The sequence below is a fragment of the Diospyros lotus genome, chromosome 6 (genome assembly GCF_014633365.1).
Source record: "Diospyros lotus cultivar Yz01 chromosome 6, ASM1463336v1, whole genome shotgun sequence".
NCBI lineage: Eukaryota > Viridiplantae > Streptophyta > Magnoliopsida > Ericales > Ebenaceae > Diospyros > Diospyros lotus.
Window position 1 is genome coordinate 3106929 of NC_068343.1, and position 23585 is coordinate 3130513.

The following is a 23585-nucleotide window of genomic DNA, read 5'->3' on the forward strand; positions in this document are numbered from 1 at the left end:
ATTTTAAAATTAATGAATTTTATAATATTTTTTCTCATTACAATAATAAAATATAAATAAATAAATGTGTTTTGAGTTTAGAGTTTGTTTTGGATGAAAACACTCAAAATAACTTTTGTTATTTTGAGTTTTTTTTATAATTTTTTTTATTTTAAAAAATATATTTTTAAAAACAATAAAGAGAACGCGATTTCATTATTTTAACAAATTAAAAATTAAAAATGAATTGAAAGTAGTAAAAAGAAAGCAACCTACAAGTTTCATAAGGAGTAAAATTTCGAGAACAAAAATATGCTTATGGCCTTTAATATATTATATTTTTAATTTTAAAATATTTTATCAATTAATAAAAATAAAATATGTTATATATACCTTAACTTAGTAAAACCCTAACATAATTATAATCATAATAATTTATAAAATATCTATCTGTTTCTTACTCCTATATATGTGTGTGTATGTATGTATATATATATAGACCCTCTCGATCTCTTCTCGAAAGGAACTCTTGGGGAAGTTGAAAGTCTCTTTGCTATTTGCCATTCCACCTTGGATTCCGTCCATCCGCAGGTTTGTTTCGCTTTACATGCTATAGATACGTGCCAATTGTATGTCGTACATGTGTGTGTGTATGTGCTCTCGCTTCATGGGTGCTTGTGTCGAATCGGGGTTGTTCGGCGGAAGATAGAGAACGAGTTGAGTTGGTGTTCAAATTTTCTACGGATTTGATGTTGAATTTGGAGGAGAGCTTCGGTCTATGCGTTTTGATGAATTAGGGCGTAGTTTTGTTGTGTTTTTTGTGTTGGATCTCATTTTTGTTTAGAATTTCTTTTGTTTCACGAGTTAATGGATCGTTATCCGTTGCATATTTGTCCGGAATTGAATGTTCTTCGTTTAACTTTTAATTTCCCTTTACTTTTGCTTTCATTTGACGGAGTAGTGTCTTTGAGAATCTACCTTAGAGAAAATATTCGATACAACAGTTAATATCATGCTTATTTGAGGGACATGACCTCGTAGCATGTTTGTGTTCGAAACCAGTGCCATCAGCCGTAATTCCATTGCCGTGATGGTGGGAGAAGCGATATATTAAGGGCCAGAATGAGTTTTCCTTATGTTTCCGTCACTTTGAAGAATTATATGCTTGAGATTTTGTTTTCTTTTGATTTCCTCCCTAGACTTGTGCTTTAACTTGTATATGTTTCCATCAAGACAATTTTCTCTTTTAATTTATTTTCCTGACTTCTGTAGGATCCTTTGTGAATTTTAAGGCAATAGATAAATTTGCTTTCGACTCTTTCTTTGTCAATTTACTCTCTCTCTCTCTCTCAACACAAAGTGAAGATAAAGAACAAATTTCTGTTCCGTCTTCACGGCCCTGTCCTTTTTTTGTTCTCTGGATTTGTTGTTGCCATCATTATTTTCAGTCATTTTTCCTGTTAAAGCTGCCCTTAGGGTAATACCTCTTTTGTTGATTGGACATGATAAATTATAACTGATAAAGTAGTGTGTGTACATATCTCTAAGGCTGATGGGTTTTCCATTTTTTTTTCCGTTTTCATTGACTTTCACTGCATGATTGTTAGTTTTTGCTAGAATTTAATGCCCACATAAGTTCATGTCAATTGTAGGATTGAACTATGGGTCAAGCCTTTGGTTGTGTTCAAGTGGATCAGTCTACAGTTGCTGTCAAGGAGCATTTTGGGAAGTTTGAGGATGTGCTTGAACCTGGATGTCACTGCTTACCGTGGTGTTTTGGGTACCAGTTAGCTGGAGAATTATCATTACGAGTGCAACAGCTTGATGTTCGTTGTGAAACAAAAACTAAGGTTTGAAGTTTCTTTATTCAAGTTGTGTTTCTAATACCACTGTCGCCTTGCCTTTCTTGTGCTCTTTTTGTGTTACTTTTATTTGTTAAATTGGTATAAGAACTGTCAACCCGAAAGGAAATTTTAATGTCCAGAAGTAAGGTATGAGCCAGAAAAGAAGAGTTATGGGCAGGAGAAAGCACCTGAATACCTATATGATATTGACTTGAGGTTATGGGAATCCATATTGCTGTAACACAGCTCTCAAATAGAAGAGTTTTCAGCTTTTGTTCCTGAATCTGGATTAGCTATCTACAAGATGTATATTGTTATTGGCATCTTTATTCATTTTCTATATGAAGTATGCTTTATGTTATAAAGTTAAATTATAAACTGTTGAACCAAAAATACCATGAAAATGCGGCCTTATTGAGGTGGTTCATTAGGAAATCAGATTCTCATATCACTAAGCAATATGAGTTACCTCCCTATATAGTTCCCTCTGTTTGCTTCGTCATCCTAGCAGAGTGTATGGAACTTCTCTTTTATTGTATCTCTCCTCTCAATTTGGTGCGTCTCCTGTTTTATTTAATATTTTTTTGTTAAAACAGTAGATAGTGGACTCTTTGGTTGATTGATAGCATCTGGTGTGATCAGTTCATTTAATGTTTATTGTCTTATTACAGGATAATGTCTTTGTGACTGTGGTTGCATCCATTCAGTACCGTGCCTTGGCCGAAAAAGCATCTGATGCATTCTACAAGCTTTCCAACACAAAGGAACAAATCCAAGCCTATGTTTTTGATGGTATCTAAGCACCATTTACTGTCATCGTTTCAATAAGAAACTAGATGTTTTTATGAAATTCTCACTTACCATGTTTAAGAACCAAAAAATGATTATTGTTTCTTCTACCAAGATACCCTTTTGCCATTGAGAGAGAGGAGGGAAAGGTATGCAGGAAATGAATGATACTTCAGAGAATTGTTTTGTTGTCTGATGAAAGGATAGAATTCTGTCCTGCATTTGATAAGTTTGATGACATATGTTTTCCTAGTCATCCCCCCCCCCCCCCCCCCCCCCCACATTGTGTTGATATCAATTGGATGGCAAATTCTTATGGCCAGTATTAGTTATCCTCCGTTTCATTGGCTGTCACTTATCCTCTGAATTTTTTCATTACTGCAGCCATAGCTTGCAATATAGTTGACTGTTAATTGTTTTGATATATATATATATATATATATATAGTAAATGATTACACTATTCTGGTAATCTTAGTTGAGTTTTAGTTTCCACATAGAGAAATATAAATAAAGGAACTTACTGCAGTACCATGCTCTCTCAATGCAGGCAAATATGTGGCTAGCCGTTATACCTTTCTATTCATTTTTTGTAGTACATGGTCTTTATTATATATGGTAAAGAACCTGTGCAGTGCGCTAGGGAGTATCCTTTATCAGGACCACATATATCTATTGAAACTGATTAATGATGTTAATTTGGATAAGAAGGAAAACTAATGGGTTATTCTCAACCAACCTGCTCAGTTATTAGGGCAAGTGTACCCAAGTTGGATTTGGATTCTGCTTTTGAGCAGAAGAATGATATAGCAAAAGCTGTGGAGGAAGAACTTGAAAAGGTAAATTGTTTGACAAATATGAATATAGTTTTAGGACAAGTAGTTGATTCAGTTCAATACTTATGCTTGTTTTTCCATTCCATTATCTAATATATGCAGGCCATGTCAGCCTACGGGTATGAAATAGTCCAGACCCTTATTGTGGATATTGAACCAGATGCTCATGTCAAGAGGGCAATGAATGAGATAAATGCAGGTAAATATTTACCAAGAAATATTTGTTGTTACACCTTTCACCTAAGATGTTCTACAGTTGGTTTTTATTCTCCTAGTCCTGTTGTAAAAGCAAATCTTGATAAGCCTTTTGGCTGCCCAAACAGCTTCGAGAATGAGGGTTGCCGCAAATGAAAAGGCAGAAGCAGAAAAGATATTGCAGATCAAGCGAGCAGAGGGAGAGGCTGAGTCTAAATACCTGTCAGGGCTTGGTATTGCCAGGCAGCGCCAGGCTATTGTGGATGGACTGAGAGACAGCGTGCTTGCTTTTTCTGAGAATGTGCCGGGAACAACAGCTAAGGATGTCCTAGACATGGTGCTTGTGACTCAATACTTCGACACCATGAAGGAAATTGGAGCAACCTCAAAGTCCTCTGCAGTTTTCATCCCGCACGGGCCTGGTGCAGTCAGAGATATCTCGTCGCAGATCCGTGAGGGGCTTCTTCAGGCTGGAAGTGTTGAGCATTAGTTTCTAAACATTTGGAATGAACTTGATCCATGGTTTCTATGGGTTTGATTTGCTGCCAAATATGTCTTCAATTTTCTCAGAGTTGATGAATTCTTGTCAAATTCTGGTATATAGTCCCTGAATATATGATGATTTGTAAAAAAAAAAAAAAATGTAGTAGATCTAGTGGTGATGCATGGAACAGTTGTTGGATTTGTATCTCGTTTGCGTGCTTTTACTCTGTTCCGGCTGTCCTGCGGTTGAATATTTTCCTCGAGAGCTTTAATGAACTGGAACAGCAGTGTTTTCCCTTTTCGGGTTGGTTAAAGTAGAGCTCATTGTTTATCGTTACATTTCGTGCGATTTATTTGTCGTTCTATTCTCTGAATCATCCTTGGGCTGATGCATGGTTGGTAGTGGTAGGAAACACGCATCCGATATCTTAATAATATATCCTCCTTCCGACGAAATCATTTACCAGTCAACTAATGTGCATCCGCTGCCATCGACTTTCTTTGTGTGGGTCTTCATCAGCATTCTGATTGGTGGATGAGCAATAAAAATTATCTTGAAATTCTGTCCGGGGATGCGAATTGATTGACACGTTTGTGGGTAGTAGTAAGTAGGCTTCACAAATCTCATCCCCAGAAGAAGTCAGCCCCTTTTTTATAATTATCCATTCCAGTCCCTTTCTAATCTCTGCATCTAGCAATGGTGGGCCCTCTGTTTCTTAAGGTTAAAGAAGAGTTCAAATGTTTAATAACCTCTGGCAACCTGATAACATAATACAGAAAAAGCGGCAACCAACCAATTCCATGAGCCTTATCATTACAAGAAGAGCATGATAAATCTTCACATGTTTAGTCAAACACTAAAATTGGTTATATAAAATTCCACATTTAAATCATAAAAGCATCTAGAGTGGCATGGAGGATCAGAACAGGACCAGCTGCATCCACACTATCAATACTTTTTAGGCTCATACATGATCAAACAACTGATTCAACTGACTAAAAAGACACAAAAACAGAAAAGATAATCAGATTTTGGAAGGCAAACTAAATCATTTTAAAAGCATCTAGGGCTGGCAAACAATAATTAAACCTCGGTGCAGAGACAGCTAGATAGCAAAACTATAAGCAACACTAGAGCTGAAGAAAATCTTAATGCTCTTCAATATCATGTGTTTCTCACAGTTTACAAGGCTTGAACAGACTGTAAGAGGTAAGTACCAAGGGGAATTCAGAAAACCATCTAACATTATTTTTGCAGTGCAAAAACGAACAAAATCAATGAGAATCAAATGATAGAAGTGTAAACAGGCAACTAACTATACGAGTTCCTCGTGCCCACATTATTGCTCCCAACGTGAGTGGCCTGCCTAAGGTTTTAGTGCCAAGGCCAACCCAAACTTGGCACCCTTGTCAATAGCCTTGGTGTCCACTTCTCCAGATAAGGTGAAAAGTGACCTCGGGCGCCATTCATGCTGGATGAGAGCACTGGCCTTGCCAAAGTTGTCAACCCGTGCCTTCACTGTGGTCAGCGGGTCCAATGTGTGCTGGGTGCCGACAGTGATGGTGTTCTGGTTGGTTGAAAAGCTGTGAGACACCTCTACCCCAACAGCTGTTTTAGTCAGGGGTGTAACAGTATGGTAGTAGGATGCATTCAGTGTGTCACCCTTGTCATTCCTGAATATAACAACAGAATACCATGTTATGCAAGGATCAAACAACCATGGGATACCAGACACAATAAGACAGAAGATTTAAAGGCAATGCCTGTTAGGATTCAAAACATTCAAAACCATAACCATCTAAATCTTGCCATCTATGTTACACCAGATTTAGTTTACTTCTTTTCTTCTATGAACATAAAGTCTAGGATAGAATGGAATGCAGGAATCCTCTCATTAAACATTAAACATGAACTGCATGCCACATAAAAAGTATAGATGTAACCATCCAGGAAGGGCCATCACATGACAAGTCAAGGGGGGAAAAAAAGGAAAAGATACCAGATTTTAGTGTGAATTTTACAAGTAAAACAACAAAAATGCAAACAGCCAGCTGGAAGAAGAAACTACTCACAAGGTCAATGAAGCAATAAGGTCAGCACTTGAGAAGCTCAATCCAGCATTGCACTTGATGAAGGTCCCTGTACTGGTATCAAAGGAGACATCAGTCCCGAGTGCAACACCATCAGTCCCAATCACACCAGAGAAATAGACAGTGGGATTTGCTGTCAAACCAACACTTGTGCTTATCCCCGCATAGTTATGCAAGTATTGAAGTTCCAACTGTCAAAAAATATTAACAGATCAGACATAAAACAATACCTCAAACTTCAAAGCTCGAGAATAATTTGTGAAGCAACTGATGGATTTTACCAAAAATTTACTATACACTACATCAAAAAGAGTAGGAAAATGATCCTACCAAAGAAGTTGCAAATAGAATTTCTACAGTACCCAATAAATAAATTGCTTACCTTGCCAGACCTTTGATCAGGAACTTTGACGCTTAAGATCGCCTTCAATCCAGGAGCAGGTTCATCCACCGTGATCGTAGTAAAGAGCTGATACACCAGTAAAATTTTAGTGACATGGCAATTAACTGAAAATAAGGACTCAAATCTGTTCTGGAAAATGCTTCAAAGGAATCACCACCCAGAGTGCACTTGTATCATTAACTGGGTCTGGGTTTGGGTTACATACAATCAACCACGCCATCCAAACTAGTGCTTGGCTATATATAGCTGCATCAGCCAACACAAGACCAAAAATAGCAAAAGAGAATGACGGAACACAAAATCAAACACTTCAACCCACATTTTCATCTTGGGAAAGATCCCTTCCCCTCAAAAAAAAAAAAAGTACAAGGCACATGCACGCACGCACATAGAACAAGTATAAAACAAACCTAAAGGCCACCAGCAGACTCCCACAGTAATTTGTCAAGAATACTACACATTGTTGTACAACTAACATTACTAATACAATCAATAATCAAATGGTGAAAACTTCCAGTTTTGTAGAGGTGTATCACGAGTATACAAGAAACGAGCATTCGCATATCAATCTACAGGAACTGGTGTTATGGTTTCAGAAGTTTGCCACAACAAAATGATCATTACACCCAACAACCATCTAAACACTTCCCAACAATGCATGCCCCTTCCTTCCAACAAGAAAAAACAAGGAGCCATTCAAAATTATAAAAAAAAAAAAAATGGAAGCTACGAACCAATAATTAACAGCCTCAGTTACATGGTAGTTGCAATAGCCTACAGGTATTAAAGTCCAAGTATATATCTAAGAGCTCAACTCAGCTATCCCTATTCTGGTGGACACCAAAATTATATTTTAGACATCTTAAGTACGTCTTTATTTTATTTACGTAAAACAGCATATACAAATTAGTTAAACCTTTTTAGGCACATTTTATCCTAGTAACCATCAACTGACTGAGAAATATACTTTTACGATCTACAAGAGTCCATGTAACATAACACAACACAAGAGTTCATATGGCTTTTCTAACCCACTTATTCAAAAAACCAAACAAAACCACTAAGTAACTAGATCACAAAGTAAACCACCTAAGACAACCCTTCCATCATATTAGAGATAAACCAAACTGGAACTGAAGACAAATCCTTACATATAAATGTGACCAGTATAATGTCCTGATTTTCTTCCTTTAACCATCCTCTCTCAACCCATGAAATAACTAAGGGGTTGTTATTTTCATATTTTAGTTTTTAATTTTAAGTTTTAAATTCATTTTTAATTTTGTGTTTTAAGTGTCTGTTTTGAAATTGCTGAAAACACATTCTTTTTTATCTATAGCGTTTTTCGTGTTTTGAAAATTTGGACATGTTTGTGATGATGAAAACAACCAAAATGACTTTTTGTTATTTTGAGTTTTCTTTATAATTTTTTTTCTTGTTTTCGAAAATGTATTTTTGAAAATATAAAAGTAAACACGTTTTCACTATTTTAAAAAATTGAAAACGGCCTGAAAACAGTAAAGAGAACAAGGCCTAAAATTCCCAAAACATCCACCATACTTAGGGGGAAAAATGGACAAAATAAATAAGCAAAACAAAAATCAGTTGTTCCTGGTCATGTAATTTTTGGCATATGCTTTTTACAGTTAACATGGGTTTACATATTCCAGCAAACAAAAAAAGAAAAACATGGGTTTAGATATGCAACAACAAACATTTGGAGTCACTCTACCCAAGTACATAACACCTGAACACACAACCATTCAGGGTTCATCCTATTAACAGTGAAAACAATAACAAAAGAGCACCCAAAAAAAAAAAAACCAAAAAAACAAAAACTGTGTACATCCAGGTGTATGTTTGGATAACACGCATTCCACTCAAGTAAGCAACATTTTAGAAACAAGAAAATTATCTGAGGCATGCAGCAGGTAGCAACATACAATCTTCTCTTCTATGCATTGACATGCAGAAGGACCAACTGCCAAAAGAGATATCATCAAGATCAAGGTGCCATAACAATCAATTTTCAGTTGCAAAATTTAGGCTTGCATCCGGTAACTTTGTATCGAAAGAGATGGACCAAGTATGAAAGACTGACAGAATAAAAGCTCAAAATATATGAGGAAGGGTAAGACAGAACTCACATTGGAATATGTGTCCACTTTGATATCAGTTGTAATATTACTGTTCTTCAACTGAGTATTGACATCAGCAAGAAACAGATCACCCTTCTTCGTTCCAGATGAAGTAATAGACTATAAAAAAGGAACAGAAACATTAATAGTCCATACACCAATCATTAGATCATGAAACATGTTGGGGTACAAGATCAAAGAAATATATAGCATATAAAAGCCCTCAGGACAACATTAACTAATATATGAAAAGAATGATCGTGCACATTCTTCTGCTAAAAGAACAGACAATCCAAAGTAAATCCACTGATAGGACAAGCAAGCACCAAATTAGAAGGATTCAATAAGCCCAACGACATTTTTCATTTCAACTTTCTATAGCATAATTTCAGTACACTGAAAACATAATGCAGAAGGCCTATAATATTCTATAAAGTATTCCAGTATTAATCCAGTTTGCATGATCATACAGCATAAAGGAATTAATACAAATAGAAACTTCAGATAATGGATAATTGTCCACTATGTGTCTGTAAGATTTGTTACTAGGCCATATAAGCTACTTTTTAATCATGCAATTTGAATCATTTTGAAAAGAGATTTACATCCTCAGCCACAACTGATGAATTCCACTCTTTAGGTGCAACTTAGAAGTTAGAAGGTGAATCCTAACATTCTAGAATGGTAGCAAACACATTTTATATAAGTCATGGCATCTGATCAAAGTCTTGTATAGACCAGAGTCTTTGCATGATTGCTCACTGAAAGTCTATCTCCTGACAAACTAATAACTATGTATAAAATCCTGGTCATTATCATTCCGAATGTAGGAAAAAATATGAAGTAATAGCCTTGGAAAAATGCATTAAATCATTAATATTATAGCATTATGATTGATCCATGGGTTATCCGACCCAGTTAGATGACCCAGTTGGAGAAATCAGATTCCAAATGTATCTGGCACTATGGTGGCATAATTGGCCTCAAGTAGTATAAGTTATAGCATACTACAGAGATTTGGACAGGGGCTTCATATCAAGAGATAAATTATACCATATCGCTAATGGGAAATTAAAAAACTCGACTAGATTGGCCATAAGATACCAGCCTCTGACAAGTTCCCTCATCCTCATAAGGTTCGGATGCATGAGCGTGATAAAGGTCCCGTTCCAAAAATGTGAATCCGGCCATTTTACGAGTGGCTTATTGACATGGCCGCACGTAATAAGACAAACATACCAGGACACATGATAACCATGAAATCCGCAAGCTGATTTCAGAAGTTCACCGCACGAGCAAACACGCATCCCCTTCGACACATTAACGAAATAACAGCATACATTCAAGCATAATTGCATCATCAAAAAGGGATACAGATGCATTATTTTCATCAAGATAATAGATCCGAGGAAGAAAAATGAGAGAACACTAACAACTCCAGTTGGCGAGTAGGTCGCAACACTGAACTTGTGGTCGGTCTGGTAGTCCTTGTAGAGAAGATCTACCACAACATCAATTCAAAACATTAAGCCTCTTCGCAAACACAAATCAATATCTGCGGGCAATCGAATCACTTCGTGAAGTACATACGTACAGACATACACAGAGATAAAGAGAGAGCGAGAGATAGGGAAGACCTCGGGCTTTCTTGCCAATATCAGTGTAGAGACCTGGACCCTTGCCCATGATTTTGTTGCAGAAATGGAGACCACGAGCGATGATTCGAACGAGACGAACCAAAATGCTCAATTTGAACGAATAGCTGGTGGCGGTGGCCAGAGCTTTTTTCGTGACGGAAAAGCCCTAATTCTCCAGTCCCTTTCTCGAGTTCTGTGCCAACTGCCGCTACTGTGCTGGGCGTCCTCCCGTGAATCCTGACCGTCGAATGGCCGCAAAGGAGCTATCGATCTACATGGCTCGTCGATTGCTATTTGTAGATAAAATAATCCCTTTCCCCGTCGAGGGTAATTTCGGTATATTGGAAAGACACGTGGCTCGACCAACGGATGATGGTTTTTTCTGGTAAAGAAATCGATTCTCCCTCTTTTCTGTTTATAATAATAATAATTGCCCCAAAAGATGAGCCACACATATTATTATATAAATAATAAACACTTGGTACTGCGAGAAATTGTGAATTTCATTTATAAATTAATGAAATTGGGCGAGATTAGTTGGAGGCCCAATCATTCATTTAGTTCACCCTTTTGTATTAACTTTTTTATAATTAAGTACTTAAAAAAAAATTGAGTGATGAATGTCACCATACTATATAATGGATGGTAAATCGCATATGAATTCTTTAAAATTTAAATTTATTAATTATTTTTAAAAGTTAAAGATCATCGATATAGATTTTGATGAATTTTAAATATTATTTTAATTAAAAAAGAGTCGAATTAGTAATAATTAAGTTTAAATATCATGTTTTAAGATAATATGATTATTTATTAGCATCTTTCAACCATCTTATTATATTTTATGTTACTTAGTTTAATTAGATAGTTATATAATATATGTGAACTTTTTAAATGATTATGAGACGAACTAATCTCATATTCTATTTATAAATTTAAGTGATTTTAAAAATAATAATATCGACTATAAAATTAAATCACACCCAAACACATTCTCAAATTTGATTTTTTAGTTGTCAGTGAGATTGGTTTGAATTGATATTAGGGGCCAAAGTTAAAAGAAGAAAACAGCGGAGAAATCTAAAAAATACCATAACAACAGCCGGGTAAAACCTTTGATTCCATCGAACGATTGCATCGATCAAATCATTACTTCAATCTAGTGTAAATCCAATAACCTTGATCTTAAAACCAAAAAATGGAAAGAAAGTCGGGAGAAAATCGGAGAAATTAAACTAAAAGTACAAGAAATCTGTAAGTTATACATATCTCAGATTCGCTGTAAAAATAGATCCGAAATCAAAACAATCCGACTGCAGGGGATGATCGGCAAGGCTGGCAGCATGTAGTTGGTGATGACGGTGGCTGGATTCGCGAGGATATTGGAGGTGACCCACGATGGGACAAGGGGGTGAGTTCCGCCTATAAATAGCGGGTTTTCTCTTCGGTTTTAAGGCACCAAATAGTAAGGAAGACATAGGAGAGGCCGAGAGTGATCAAAATAAGGAGAGAAAGAAAGAAAAGAGGGAGAAATTCGAATTCAATGGAAAAACTAGTCCGGGGAAGTAGGTCGCCGGAAAATAGGCAAACAGCAGCTTCCAGCTACTTTTAAGGCGAGGCGATTCCGGTAGTCTGCGGTGGCAAAAATGTTGGTGGTATGAGGGTGCCGTCGCCGGCGGTGAAATTAGCTGCTGGAGAAGAAGCGGGCGAGTATGCAATTTCCGGAAACTAGGGGCGAGGCGGGCGCAATTTCATAAAGTTTCTAAACTTTGAAAGGTGACGCTTTCATCCCAGAACTTCTATTCTATTATATTTTTACCCGAACAGATTTGACAAGATTACGTTTATGCCCTCATATTTTGTTCAAATTTTACCGGACCCTTGCAAGTTAATATTTATTGCATATGTGACTACTTATTTGGCATTTAATGCATATTTGATGTCATGAAATTACATATTGGCCCCAAATTGGTGGTATATTGATGCATGTGTTTGAAAGTTTCATATTATATGCATTAAATCAAGATTTATGTCATTGAACATGTATACATGGCCATGTCATTTTCCTTGTGACCCGACATAAGTTCAATTGATAAATGAATTAATGTTCTTGCAACCCCTTAGTCATAAGGATTGAATAGTGAGATCATAAGTATGCATATTCATGAAAAATGAATTTGAGGGTGTCACTAAGTGCTTTTATTACTTACCGATTATTTGACATGCTAGGTAGCCCAACCACCTACCATGGATATAGAGGAAATGTTGCTTAATTAATAATCGATTCACTTTAAATATATGTGGTTTATAATAATTATTTATGTATAACTACGTGAATGCTTATTTCTTAATATATAATATAAGTATGTTCAATTTCGATTGTTAAGTTCGATCCTAAAACCCAATACTGTATATGATTTAATAAAATAAGGAAAATAAATCATATTAAATAGGGTAGACAGGTATTATATATGTAAAAAACCCTTACTTTTAAAAATAACACACCTAAGAGAGTAGGGTTTTACACCACCTGCTGCATAAAGACATACATAGTTGGAGAGGCAATCCCCTTAGGCACTGCAGTGAAGGGTAAACAAATTTATTCACTTGGAAGTTCATTGAAACAAAAACAAGAGCAAAAAAAATGGAAAATGTTTCCCATGGACTCCTTTGGATACACTAGCACCTTTCTTTTTCCTCTTATATATATTTATTTATTTATTTTACCTTTTCTTGTTCTTCTTTTTGGGTAAAAAGCCAGCATGAGCTAACTCCTGGGAACAGCTTCTTTGCAAAGCAAAGATGAGACTACATACAAAAACAACTCTTCTCAACCCTCGCAAAGACGGGACTTTTGTGTACTAGGGACGCCCTATATGGGCTAGCTCCTTGCTGTTCTCACTTCAAATAGTTTGAACTAGCACTTCTCAGTTGCTGACTGCCATATATACTTTTAAAGCTTCATATTTTGTATAGTTCATGATTGAAAAAGCTTATGTCAAGAATGGGTATGAACCCTACAACAAGGAAACCTGGAAATGATTTCTGAAAAACACACAGCTATGAGCTATTTGGTGCTGATTTCTACTAGTAATGTGTAGTAAACCCTGTTGTTGACTGATCAATCAACTGTATCTCAATTGAGCACTTAATTATTTAGTTGGTCTTCAATATTCTACACAAAGATGCTTTGGTTGAGCTTTTTGGGGTATGTAGACATTCTATAAAAGTGGATTTCTTTCCAAAGACTTGTCTGGTTTTAAAGGTTTTCATGACAGTAACCTCATGAAAATTCATAGCAAGTGACATTAAAATCTGGAAATATTTTATTCTTGACAATTTGAAAGAGAACCCCTGCACACAAAAAGCCAGACTTTTGAAGTCAATGAAAAACCAATTGAACTCATAACTTCTATGTTTTGACATTTTGTTTGCAACATGAAGATCTTTAATGCCTTTAGTTTCAAAGGCTGCTTCTTGAATTAACAGTGTAGTTCTTGTGAATAGCCATTTAAGATAGCTTAATAAAACATTTGCATGGTAATGAGAAAGGATGTCACTATATTGGATATTTCTTCATGTAGGTCATAATAAAAAAAGGAAAGCATTATACGGGGGATGGTTTTCTTCTTCACAATCTCTATAATTTAAGGGTGGTGAGGGCGGCATGGACTGAGAGGATGGAAGTTAAGACTTAAGAGTGTAACTTCAGCTTTATATTTGATTGGACTGCTAGATGTTCTAATGCTTTATCGTTGATGGTTAGAATAGATTTGTAGACTAGGTTGACTGATCTATTTTAAATTTAAAATATTTCTATAGGGCCTTTTCCTATTCCTTCTATGTCGCAGGGTTGAAACCAAAAAATATTTGTTGCTTTCTCGATGTTTCCTCACGTTTTCAATAAAACCTTCTCATAAAAGGATTTTAACAATGTTTTTGGTGATATTAGTAGATGCTATTCGAACTACTCTTTTTCTACCCATGTCAACATTTCGTATAGAGGTTATTATTTCAGCAATAGTGTCCCTACCCATGATGGACTAAAATTATTGGGGCCTCCCAATTTTGATATAGTCAACATGTTTTTCTTTTTTTACCTAGATTTTCTTTTTTTTATGTTTATGAATATGAATTATTAAAGGTATATGCATGAGACACAATCTACTAATTAATTTGAATCTATTTCTTTTCAATACCCTACTATATCCTAGTCTCATCTTATATTCTAATACTATTATAATACCTCAGGAGCCAATGAAACTATTTTAGTAAAATTTAACTGTCTCAATTCCCTGGAGATCGCACCAAAAACTCAAGTTCCTTTTGGATTTCCTTCTTGATCAATGACAACTGCAGCATTGTCATCATATTGTATTATCATACCATTGTCACGTTTGAGTTCTTTACAGGTACGGACAATTACAGCTCTTACCACCTCTGATCTTTCTAGGGGCATATTTGGTACTGCCTCTTTAATCACAACAACAATAACATCACCAATATGAGCATATTGGTGATTGCTAGTTCCTATGATTCGAATACACATCAATTCTCGAGCCCCACTATTATCTTGCAGGGAATTCAATGGAAAAAATCATCCAGATACTACTTTATTTGTTTGAATAATCCTCACATGTGGAGTCATTTCTGGGATTGGCACTTTTCCAATAGGATGTTTAGTTTGATAATCAGTGTGTTGAATTGCTAATTCTTTTTATCAGGAAGTTGACACATACTCCTTTCCTTAGTCCACAGGAAACATGATCACATGAATACTTTTTCCATTTCTGCTAGGTATTGGTTTCCTCACCTTCTCTTCAATAACAATTCAAAATGGAAACATGATTCTGTATTTATATATGTTCATTGTTTTACTAAAGCTGCATAAATCCATTGATTGTATACAATTGCTCTTATTTAATAGAAACAAAGAAATCTAGATAGAATTAATACTTAAACAATCCACTGCAAGTGCCTTGACTTATAATGCAAGCAAGAAGTAGTAGGCCAATGCTATAGGCAAGGAGATGAGCATGCCAAAGATTACCCTACAACCACAACAGATCCGGTTCAAAAATATAGTTTAGCTTTAGGCATGTCTTAAACATTGACAAGTCAAATGGTATTATGTACCCGGTACTCAAAATGTCTGGATCTATGTTGTACTCTTTGGCAAATACAAATGGAACGATTCCTTGAGGAAGAGCTGCCTGCATGATAAAGCATATAATTAGATCTCTTATCCCTAGTTTAAATTACAGAAACTACAGTATTTTACCTGCACAATTGCTACTCTGAACAACTTTCCTCTCAACCCAATAGCAATTGAGGATATTGCCATCAGGGCAGGACCAGCAATGAACTTTATTGCCATAGCTAATGCTGCCATTCGGGTTCCACATGCTATTATGCTATCCTGTGATGCCATGAAAAGACCTGCCAAGTAGCAAACATGAGGTAGTTCAGATATTGTGCATGATATGTTTATTTTTCTATCAGACAATCCACTGTATAGTCGTAGGGAACTCATTATTGATCTTACCTAAGCTGAACATTGCCATTCCAAGGCCTCCATCAGACAATATTTTTAATGATTGATCAACAATTTTTGGCAGTTGTACCCCCCACCTGCAGCAAGTTCAACTTATTGCTGAGTCTCAGCAAGGCTGAGCAAATTTTCTGCAAATTATGTTTCAAACAAAATTTTGTTGGGACTCTTTTATGACTTTCTGATGCTTTTTCAGGCTTACCTGAAGCTTATGCTTGCCCAAATAATACCCAGTAGAGTTGCATGAGTATTGGGGTTGGCTATGAGCTTCCTTCCCACTGTTAACAGAAGAGGCATGATTTTTGTTTTTCTGGAAGTTGTGATTTTTGCTTCCTGCCTTCCATCTTTTGGTTCTTCTTCTTGTGGAGCCTCCAGTTCTTAAAATAATTCAGGATTTGAAATATCGTGAGAGAAGATGAAATGATTCATGATGTCTTGCATGTTATATGACAATACTAGACTAGAAATTATTGATGGCAAGGCATTGAGGTTAGAGCTTTAAGGATTGCTCGAGTTTTAAGACAATGATGAGGTCCATGAACTTAAAACCATTAATATTATAATACTATTCCTGTACAGGAAATGGGATTAAGAGGAACCTGAAAGGTGATTTGTCCAGTTATTAGCATTTTTTTCTGACTAAAGTTAGTTTACCATTATTAAATTTAGTTGACATTATGTGTTCTAAAAGTTATAAATAGGATTTAGAACATGGTTTCATTGTAGGAGAGCAGGCTTTTCACCTAATAAGGATAAGGTTTAGAATATGCATCATTAGATGTGAATGTTGCATACGTACCATTGGCTTCTGTTTGTGATGTCAAACAATTTGTCACGTTGATCTCGAACAGAAACAACAATAGATTGTACCAAATTATGCTTTGTAATACAACTATCTGGGAGAGGAGGACTGCTGCTTCATTCCCGTACATGGCTTTCAGGATTGGAATCCCCAGGATCAAAGTGTTAGGTAGTGTTGACAGAGACAGCCCCGTTATGATCCAACTCAGGTTTCCTCTAGATCTGATTTTTGCAGTTACTGCCAACACAATGAAGGCAAGAAATTTTTGAAAGAAATCGGCACACACCAGTTTTATGTTCATCTTGTATGGGTTATTTCTAGAGATGATTTGGAAGGACAATAGTGGGATTGAAAATTTGGCCACAAACTTGTTGATTCCTGAGCGTTGATGTGGTGTGAAGATCTTCCACCATTTTACAGAGATGTAACCTAACATCATGGCAACATATAGGGGTACAGTTGCTGCCACAACATGGTAGCCATCTTTGAGGGAAATCATGATAGCTACTGGTTGAAGGGGAATAGATGATTACTGGCTTTTCATTTCTTATAAAAGGAAAGGCGGGAACTTATCTTGTATTAGAAGCTTACTGGATAGTTTTTCAGTATCTGAGCAGATTTTTTTCTGTCAGACTGTGGAAGGAATCATTCTTTCATAATTACAGCGTTGCTTACAAGTTTAAGTGATGTATATTGTACAGTTATTTTTCCAGGTTTTGTTGTGACAGTGATTATCTACAATTGGAAGGGATTCTTAATTCTTTCTTACTGAGATGTCAGGTATTGTAATCACTAGTCAAAAGGTTAATTCCAGTTTTCTTCTTGTGGTTGTGTACTTTTGGCTTTTTTTTTTTTGGGCACAAAGCAATATTCTGAGTACCAGTCTAGGTCTATATCAGTAGACATCGATCTTATTAGTTTAAATTTACATGCAAAAAGAGAGATTAACTGAATTTTACTTTGCTCTCTGCACATATACATATATGCATGCTGTTGTTATTTGCTAAATTTGTTTCAACAACTGGTATGATGGTTTTCTGTCATATAATATGCAGTGTTATCTATCTTGCCAGATATTATGACTATTCTATTAAAGTAGCGAAATCTCAGATTTGCAGCATGCCACATATTTAGATGAGCAGTTTGTTAAGGTATCAAAAATTTTTAAAAAGGGGGTCGGGGGGAACAATATTAGAAAACAAGAAAAGAAAATTAGGTGGACAGTTTGTCAACCTGGACCAGAATAATTTCAACTTATTATTAACCATCCTGTTTTCCTTTTAAGATTTTGTCTTGAAAGAGTATGAATTGAGAATAAAGAACTGAATTGCCGTGGAAGTAATGGAGGTAAGGAGGTGAACAACAGAGATGAAGGAAGAATTTTTGCTAAATATGGTCAAGTTGTGAGAATAAGTGTTGTTGGGAACTTGCTTTTTGTAATGGGAAATTTTGCTACAGAAAAGTCTTGCTTTATGTTGAAGCTAGGTTCAAATGGAACTCTTAAATTTTGCTCTAGTGGATGTTTGCCATGAGAACTGTGACAATAGCTCCCAAGTTGGAAAAACCTTGGAGAAGATTCATAAGAGGTGAATATCTTTGCTAGCGACAGGGCAGGCAGACTAAATCTGTTAAAATTGTCTACCTTGATGAATATGGTTTTGAGTGGTACTTTGATGCAGGATGGCACACGTTTTGCCAGGACTTCTCACATAAATTGCAATTTCATCCGGTGGATTGAAGAAGACTTGCAGGTTAGCCTACCCTGCAAAATTAAAGTTCTACCTTTTGTTTTTGTTCATTCAGAGGCCAGCGTACTCTTGAAGGATTATCTGCCAAAGGAATAATACCTTATGCTGATACAGTGCCACAACTAAATCAGCATCTGTAAGCTTCCATCCTTTTTAGTACTCTATAACCTTTACTATCTTTGCACATTTAGTCAAATCACTAACTTATGGTTCTAGCAGTCTAGCAGGATGTCCATTTGGAGATCAATCAATTGGCAATCACCAACTAATTCTGCAGGAGGTTATTCTTCTCTCCCGCATCAAGTGAAACCACTGTTACTTCTGCCTGCATTTTTGGTTTTATCTGCTGCAATCGTTTGAAAGCTACGCCATCTTGGGTTTATTAATTTAATTGATCTGAACTCAATTATTTACTTTGTTTAGGAGAAATGTGGCAAAGAAGTGCATAAAAGCACAGTGCTTATGTCAGCATCTTGACTCTTGATCCGGTGTAGTTCTGTTAACAGAAGGAAAGAATGATTCATATGTTTCATTGTGCTTGGAACTATACCATTGTTGCATTTGTTAATTGTGCTGGTCAAACATATTGAAAACCTTGATTGTTTAATTATTTGCTTCTGTGATTGAGACTTAAGAGGCTTCATGGATTCCTGTATATATATTTTTAACACCTGGAAAGAAATGTTTTGATAAACTGCTGCTAGGCAGGCTATAGATTAAGGCCTGTATTCCATTCTTGTTTAGACCATATTGCCTTGTTTTTCTTACTTTTTGACAGCAATAGAATCTAAAGGAGTGAGCTTAAGCTTAGCACATTCCTTTCTCTCCTTGAAAAATGCCAACTTTGTGTGCTTTTTTTGCGGCTTTAAAGAATTTTTCATATGAGAGCTAAGATTCATGGCTTTCTACGCTGGACGGTGTCGCTGTTGGATTGGTTGCGATTACTAGAGTTTCATCTATTAACTCAAAAAGAAGATCTCTTTTTTCTCTTTGCCACCCAGCTTGACGATTATCTTTACTTGTTGAACTGTTTATATATGAATTATTTCATTACTTGACCCAAAAACAAAAACAAAAATATGGGATCAATCCAAAACAACGTGGTTACATGGATAAGGAAAATGTAACCAGCTAATATTTTTCCAACTAATTTAGGGGAAAAACTGATTTTAGCTTCATCCCTTGAAGTTAATGGTTGGACAATGTTTTTGTACAAAAAACCTTCAACCAGCTAAGTTACATGAAAACGCAAATGAAAAACAAATATGATACGAAATAGAAATGGAAAATGATCTTTTTTTTAAAAAAAAAAAAGTGGAGAAAAGCTTAAATAAAAAAATATACAAGGGTTTTTTTTGTAAATATAATTCTTAATATAAAAAAGTATTTAATTTAAAAATAAACATAAGTTCCATAATATATTCAAACAAATTCCTTAAATAAATTCTGAAAAAAATAAAAATTTTGAATTAGAGACAAAAAATTCTATCTCTAATCAAAATTCTATCTCTAACCTCTTTGAAGATGGAAACACATTTTCAAATCAAATGCATTTATGATATTTTTCTCATATTACAAAATAATTTCGAAATGTTTTTGAAATTATTGAAATAGTCTGAAAACGTTTTTCAGTATTTTGAAAATGTCTAATTTCACTTAATTTTTTTGTGACTTGGATTATTTTTATGAAGATTTTTTAGAGTTTAAAAATAATTTTAAAGATTTTTTTATAGACATTTTTTGTTACAAACTTCATTATTTAAATCTTAATTAAATTAAATTAAATTATTTTTATTTAAGGTGAATTACACTTGGCATCCTTGAGATCTAATAATATATAGAGAGAGATATCCTTTCATAAATGACAGAAATTTCACTTAATTTACAACTTTGTTATACTTTTTCCTTCACAAATGTTAAAACATTTAAATTGGCAAAATTATTTTCACATTTTATCTCCTCCATCTCTTCTCCTTGTAAACTGACTTGAATCTGAGTATATGTTAATCTTTCTCTTACCTCTATGACAATGACTAACTAAAGAGAAAAATCGGATAGAGGAAGAGAATAAAGAGAGGGGAAAAGAGAAAATTTCAAAATATTTTTGTCATATTAATAATTTTAATAACAATATAAGAAAAATATAACTAAAATTATAAAGTTAGAAAATATCTATAATTTACCCTTATTTTTAACCTTCTTTTATACTTTTATTTGGATTTAGTTAATCTAATTTAATTTCTTAATTAATATAATAATTAATTTAACTTAATTAAATTCTAAGTACCGGAATTTGTAACCAATGGAGTCTTGACTTGTGCAAAAAAAATAAATTTTAAGGATTTCTAAAACTATTTTTAAATTACATGCAATCACCATAAACCTAAATTGCATTGGGTCTAAGTATAATTTATCCTAAAATTTATTTCTTATGAAAATAAATATTTTGTAAAAGTAGTTATTTCAATAATGCCTAAAAAATAACCCTATATAATTAATATTATATATATAGAAATTTCCTGTCCATTTATCATACAAAATGTGTTTTTTTTTTTTTTTTGGGTTCCAACATTAATAGCATGGTCAAAATTAGTATGTCGTGGTAGAGAGGGAGGGGAACATGAGGTGATCCCCATTTACCGGCGAGGTGGGTGGTGGGTTGTAGAAATGGGCCGGAATGGAAATATAAAGAGACGGTCGGGCATGGGAAGAAGCAAAGCTCCCTTGCCAACTTTAATAAGTACGTAATAAATGCGTCGGGTGCCTGTAGGAATTCCAGCGGGTTAAGGGTCCGATCCCACATTAACGACGCGGGTTCGGTCCTAGCTAGCCCAAGCCCACCCCACCCAAAAAAAATAATAATAATAATAATTAAATAGTTGAATAATGGAGACGGCCAAGCTGATGGGTTGTTTCCTCATCGTCCTCTTCTTCATGGCTGACGCCGCCGAGGGCCTGGGAGGCAACGTCACGAGGAGAGGCCTGACTGGGAAGAAATACAAAGGCCCATGCAAGCCCACCAACCCCATCGACAAGTGCTGGAGGTGCCTCAAGAACTGGCACCAGGACCGCAAGAGGCTCGCCAAATGCGCTGCCGGCTTCGCCCGCCAAACCACCGGCGGCAAGAAGGGCGAGTTCTACGTCGTCACGGACCCCTCCGACGACGACATGGCCAACCCCAAACCCGGTACCCTCCGCTACGCCGTCATCCAGAAGCAGCCGCTCTGGATCACCTTCGCCCGGAGCATGACCATCAAGCTTCAGCAGGAGCTCATCATGCAGAGCCACAAGACCATCGATGGCCGCGGCTTTAAGGTCCACATTGCTGGCGGCGCCGGCATCACCATCCAGGTACGACCTTAATTACCGAACGACACCCGTCATATACACACACACACACACACACACATATATATAGATATTAATTCATTCATTCAAATGAATACAATTGAAATTCATTGTTCTGATGCAGTTTGTGAGGAACATTATCATCCACAACCTCTATATTCATCACATTGTGCCCGCCAGCGGTGGCTTGATCAGGGACTCCGTCGACCATATTGGATTCAGAGGGCCCAGCGACGGCGACGGCATTTCCGTCTTCGGATCCCAAAACATTTGGCTTGATCACCTCTCCATGAAGAAATGCTATGATGGCATCATCGACGTCATTGAAGGATCCACTAACGTCACCATCTCAAACTGCCACTACACCGATCATGATAAGGTAATGATATATATATATATATATACATGGATTATCAATGTTCTTCTTTGATGCTATATGTACATATATCGCATGCAGGTGCTGCTATTCGGTGCAAGAGACACCAACGTGGAAGATGACTCCATGCAGATTACAGTGGTATACAACCATTTCGGCAAGAGGTTGAGTCAGAGAATGCCAAGGATCCGATCTGGGTTTACCCATGTCGTCAACAACGATTACACTCATTGGGAAATGTACGCCATCGGCGGCAGCCACCACGCCACCGTGCTCTGTGAGGGCAACCGCTTCATCGCTCCCAACAAGCCCGAGTTTAAAGAGGTGGTTATACACATATATACCCTTTCTGTTGACTCTCTTGGTTTTCTTCTTCTCACGCCTGTCCTAATTGGCGGTGCAGGTTACCCACCGTAACGGTCCACCGAACGAATGGGCGAAGTGGACATGGCTGTCAAGGGGGGATCTGTTCATGAGCGGCGCCTTCTTCACCGAGTCCGGCAACCGCTCCAGGGGAAATGACCTGGCGAAGCTGGACGGAATCGTGGCAAAGCCCGCGAAAAAGGTCCGGAGCCTGACCCGGTTCGCCGGTGCTCTCGGACATTGCAGGGTTGGCAAGCTCTGCTAGAAGCGCAGCGCATTTGATTTGTACTAGCTATTATGATGAGAAGTCGACCCACCAGAAAAGAAAAGAAAAAGGAAATTAAGAAAATTCAGTGTGTTACCATCTACAGGCAAGGCGAAGAAAAAGTAATTTGTCAAGGGAGCGGAATAAAGGACGTACGGCAGAGATAATGTGATGAAGCTTGATCCCTGCAAATTAATGCTCTGCATTAATCTCATCCTAATTAATTAAGCAAAATTTATATTTCATTTTCTCAAGTTTCGGCCCTCCGTTATAATAGAGCTTCACTTTGCAATAACCTTCACCATTTTCATTTATCAAAATTAGTTAATATATGCGACATTATTGCATCCACAATTGTGTATATATATGCACCTTATATAATATCAAAGCAAAATTATGAGTTTCTCCCTTTTGTTTTCTCTTTCTACAATCTCTCTTCATGAGAATACATACATATATAGTTGGCTACTGATGATCTTGAAGTGATGATTTCATATATTATTTACCTAATAATTAATTTGTTGGTTCGTCAAAATAAATACATCCAAATAAATATATATCAAAAGTATATATATAGTTATTCAACTAATTTGATTTATAGTAACTATATATGGATGTAATTAAGCTTTTACGATCAGATGATTCCACAGAAAATGCCGCCCCTGCCCACAGGGCCGCCATGGGTGGAGGAAATTAACAAGCTCCTTTGCTCCTCCACTCTTGACCAACAATTAGAAT

The 23585-nt window shown here is 36.2% G+C and overlaps 4 protein-coding genes and 1 long non-coding RNA gene across 7 annotated transcripts; 3 read left to right on the forward strand and 2 right to left on the reverse strand.

Moving 5' to 3' along the window:
- The first annotated feature begins 424 nt into the window (after positions 1–424).
- On the forward strand, positions 425–4462 carry LOC127803925 (hypersensitive-induced response protein 1). The gene is made up of 6 exons (XM_052340570.1): positions 425–570; positions 1632–1829; positions 2495–2615; positions 3359–3450; positions 3550–3646; positions 3771–4462. Exons 2-6 carry the CDS (start codon positions 1641–1643, stop codon positions 4130–4132), a joined length of 861 nt encoding a protein of 286 aa, XP_052196530.1. The 5' UTR covers positions 425–570; positions 1632–1640; the 3' UTR covers positions 4133–4462.
- LOC127803926 (mitochondrial outer membrane protein porin of 34 kDa-like) lies at positions 4265–10650 on the reverse strand. The gene is made up of 6 exons (XM_052340571.1): positions 10395–10650; positions 10191–10258; positions 8767–8877; positions 6599–6685; positions 6199–6407; positions 4265–5799 (listed from the first exon to the last, which is right to left on the reverse strand). Exons 1-6 carry the CDS (start codon positions 10441–10443, stop codon positions 5493–5495), a joined length of 831 nt encoding a protein of 276 aa, XP_052196531.1. The 5' UTR covers positions 10444–10650; the 3' UTR covers positions 4265–5492.
- Positions 10651–15298: 4648 nt separating this feature from the next.
- On the reverse strand, positions 15299–17246 carry LOC127803676 (auxin efflux carrier component 8). 3 transcript variants are annotated; one of them, XM_052340097.1, is made up of 6 exons: positions 16745–17246; positions 16148–16322; positions 15940–16025; positions 15676–15833; positions 15531–15607; positions 15299–15445 (listed from the first exon to the last, which is right to left on the reverse strand). In XM_052340097.1, the coding sequence occupies exons 1-6, from the start codon at positions 17244–17246 to the stop codon at positions 15379–15381; spliced, it is 1065 nt and encodes a 354-aa protein (XP_052196057.1). In that variant the 3' UTR covers positions 15299–15378. The 3 variants fall into 3 exon arrangements, with proteins under 3 accessions (XP_052196057.1, XP_052196058.1, XP_052196056.1); XM_052340098.1 differs by having other exon boundaries at positions 16148–16319; positions 16712–17246; XM_052340096.1 differs by lacking the exon at positions 15299–15445 and having other exon boundaries at positions 15446–15607.
- A 29-nt stretch (positions 17247–17275) lies between these two features.
- Positions 17276–19235, forward strand: LOC127803684 (uncharacterized). Its single transcript, XR_008023558.1, has 3 exons — positions 17276–18631; positions 18715–18775; positions 18919–19235. It is a non-coding gene; the product is annotated as an uncharacterized LOC127803684 (long non-coding RNA).
- A 2146-nt stretch (positions 19236–21381) lies between these two features.
- Positions 21382–22847, forward strand: LOC127803663 (probable pectate lyase P59). The gene is made up of 4 exons (XM_052340068.1): positions 21382–21846; positions 21968–22222; positions 22301–22543; positions 22623–22847. Exons 1-4 carry the CDS (start codon positions 21382–21384, stop codon positions 22845–22847), a joined length of 1188 nt encoding a protein of 395 aa, XP_052196028.1.
- Positions 22848–23585: the final 738 nt, after the last annotated feature.

What these genes read in the sequence shown, in the direction of transcription:
- LOC127803925 (XM_052340570.1), top strand. Translation starts at nt 1,641, where the DNA reads ATGGGTCAAGCCTTTGGTTGTGTTCAAGTGGATCAGTCTACAGTTGCT. An exon ending in GTTGTGAAACAAAAACTAAG is followed by an intron (nt 1,830 to 2,494) that starts GTTTGAAGTTTC and finishes GTCTTATTACAG; the next exon opens with GATAATGTCTTTGTGACTGT. An exon ending in AATGAATGAGATAAATGCAG is followed by an intron (nt 3,647 to 3,770) that starts GTAAATATTTAC and finishes CTGCCCAAACAG; the next exon opens with CTTCGAGAATGAGGGTTGCC.
- LOC127803926 (XM_052340571.1), bottom strand. Translation starts at nt 10,443, where the DNA reads ATGGGCAAGGGTCCAGGTCTCTACACTGATATTGGCAAGAAAGCCCGA. An exon ending in CTGATCAAAGGTCTGGCAAG is followed by an intron (nt 6,408 to 6,598) that starts GTAAGCAATTTA and finishes ATTTTTTGACAG; the next exon opens with TTGGAACTTCAATACTTGCA. An exon ending in CTTATTGCTTCATTGACCTT is followed by an intron (nt 5,800 to 6,198) that starts GTGAGTAGTTTC and finishes TGTTATATTCAG; the next exon opens with GAATGACAAGGGTGACACAC.
- LOC127803676 (XM_052340098.1), bottom strand. Translation starts at nt 17,246, where the DNA reads ATGATTTCCCTCAAAGATGGCTACCATGTTGTGGCAGCAACTGTACCC. An exon ending in AATGGCAATGTTCAGCTTAG is followed by an intron (nt 15,834 to 15,939) that starts GTAAGATCAATA and finishes GCTACTTGGCAG; the next exon opens with GTCTTTTCATGGCATCACAG. An exon ending in CCAGACATTTTGAGTACCGG is followed by an intron (nt 15,446 to 15,530) that starts GTACATAATACC and finishes TTGTGGTTGTAG; the next exon opens with GGTAATCTTTGGCATGCTCA.
- LOC127803663 (XM_052340068.1), top strand. Translation starts at nt 21,382, where the DNA reads ATGGAGACGGCCAAGCTGATGGGTTGTTTCCTCATCGTCCTCTTCTTC. An exon ending in GCGCCGGCATCACCATCCAG is followed by an intron (nt 21,847 to 21,967) that starts GTACGACCTTAA and finishes GTTCTGATGCAG; the next exon opens with TTTGTGAGGAACATTATCAT. An exon ending in ACAAGCCCGAGTTTAAAGAG is followed by an intron (nt 22,544 to 22,622) that starts GTGGTTATACAC and finishes TTGGCGGTGCAG; the next exon opens with GTTACCCACCGTAACGGTCC.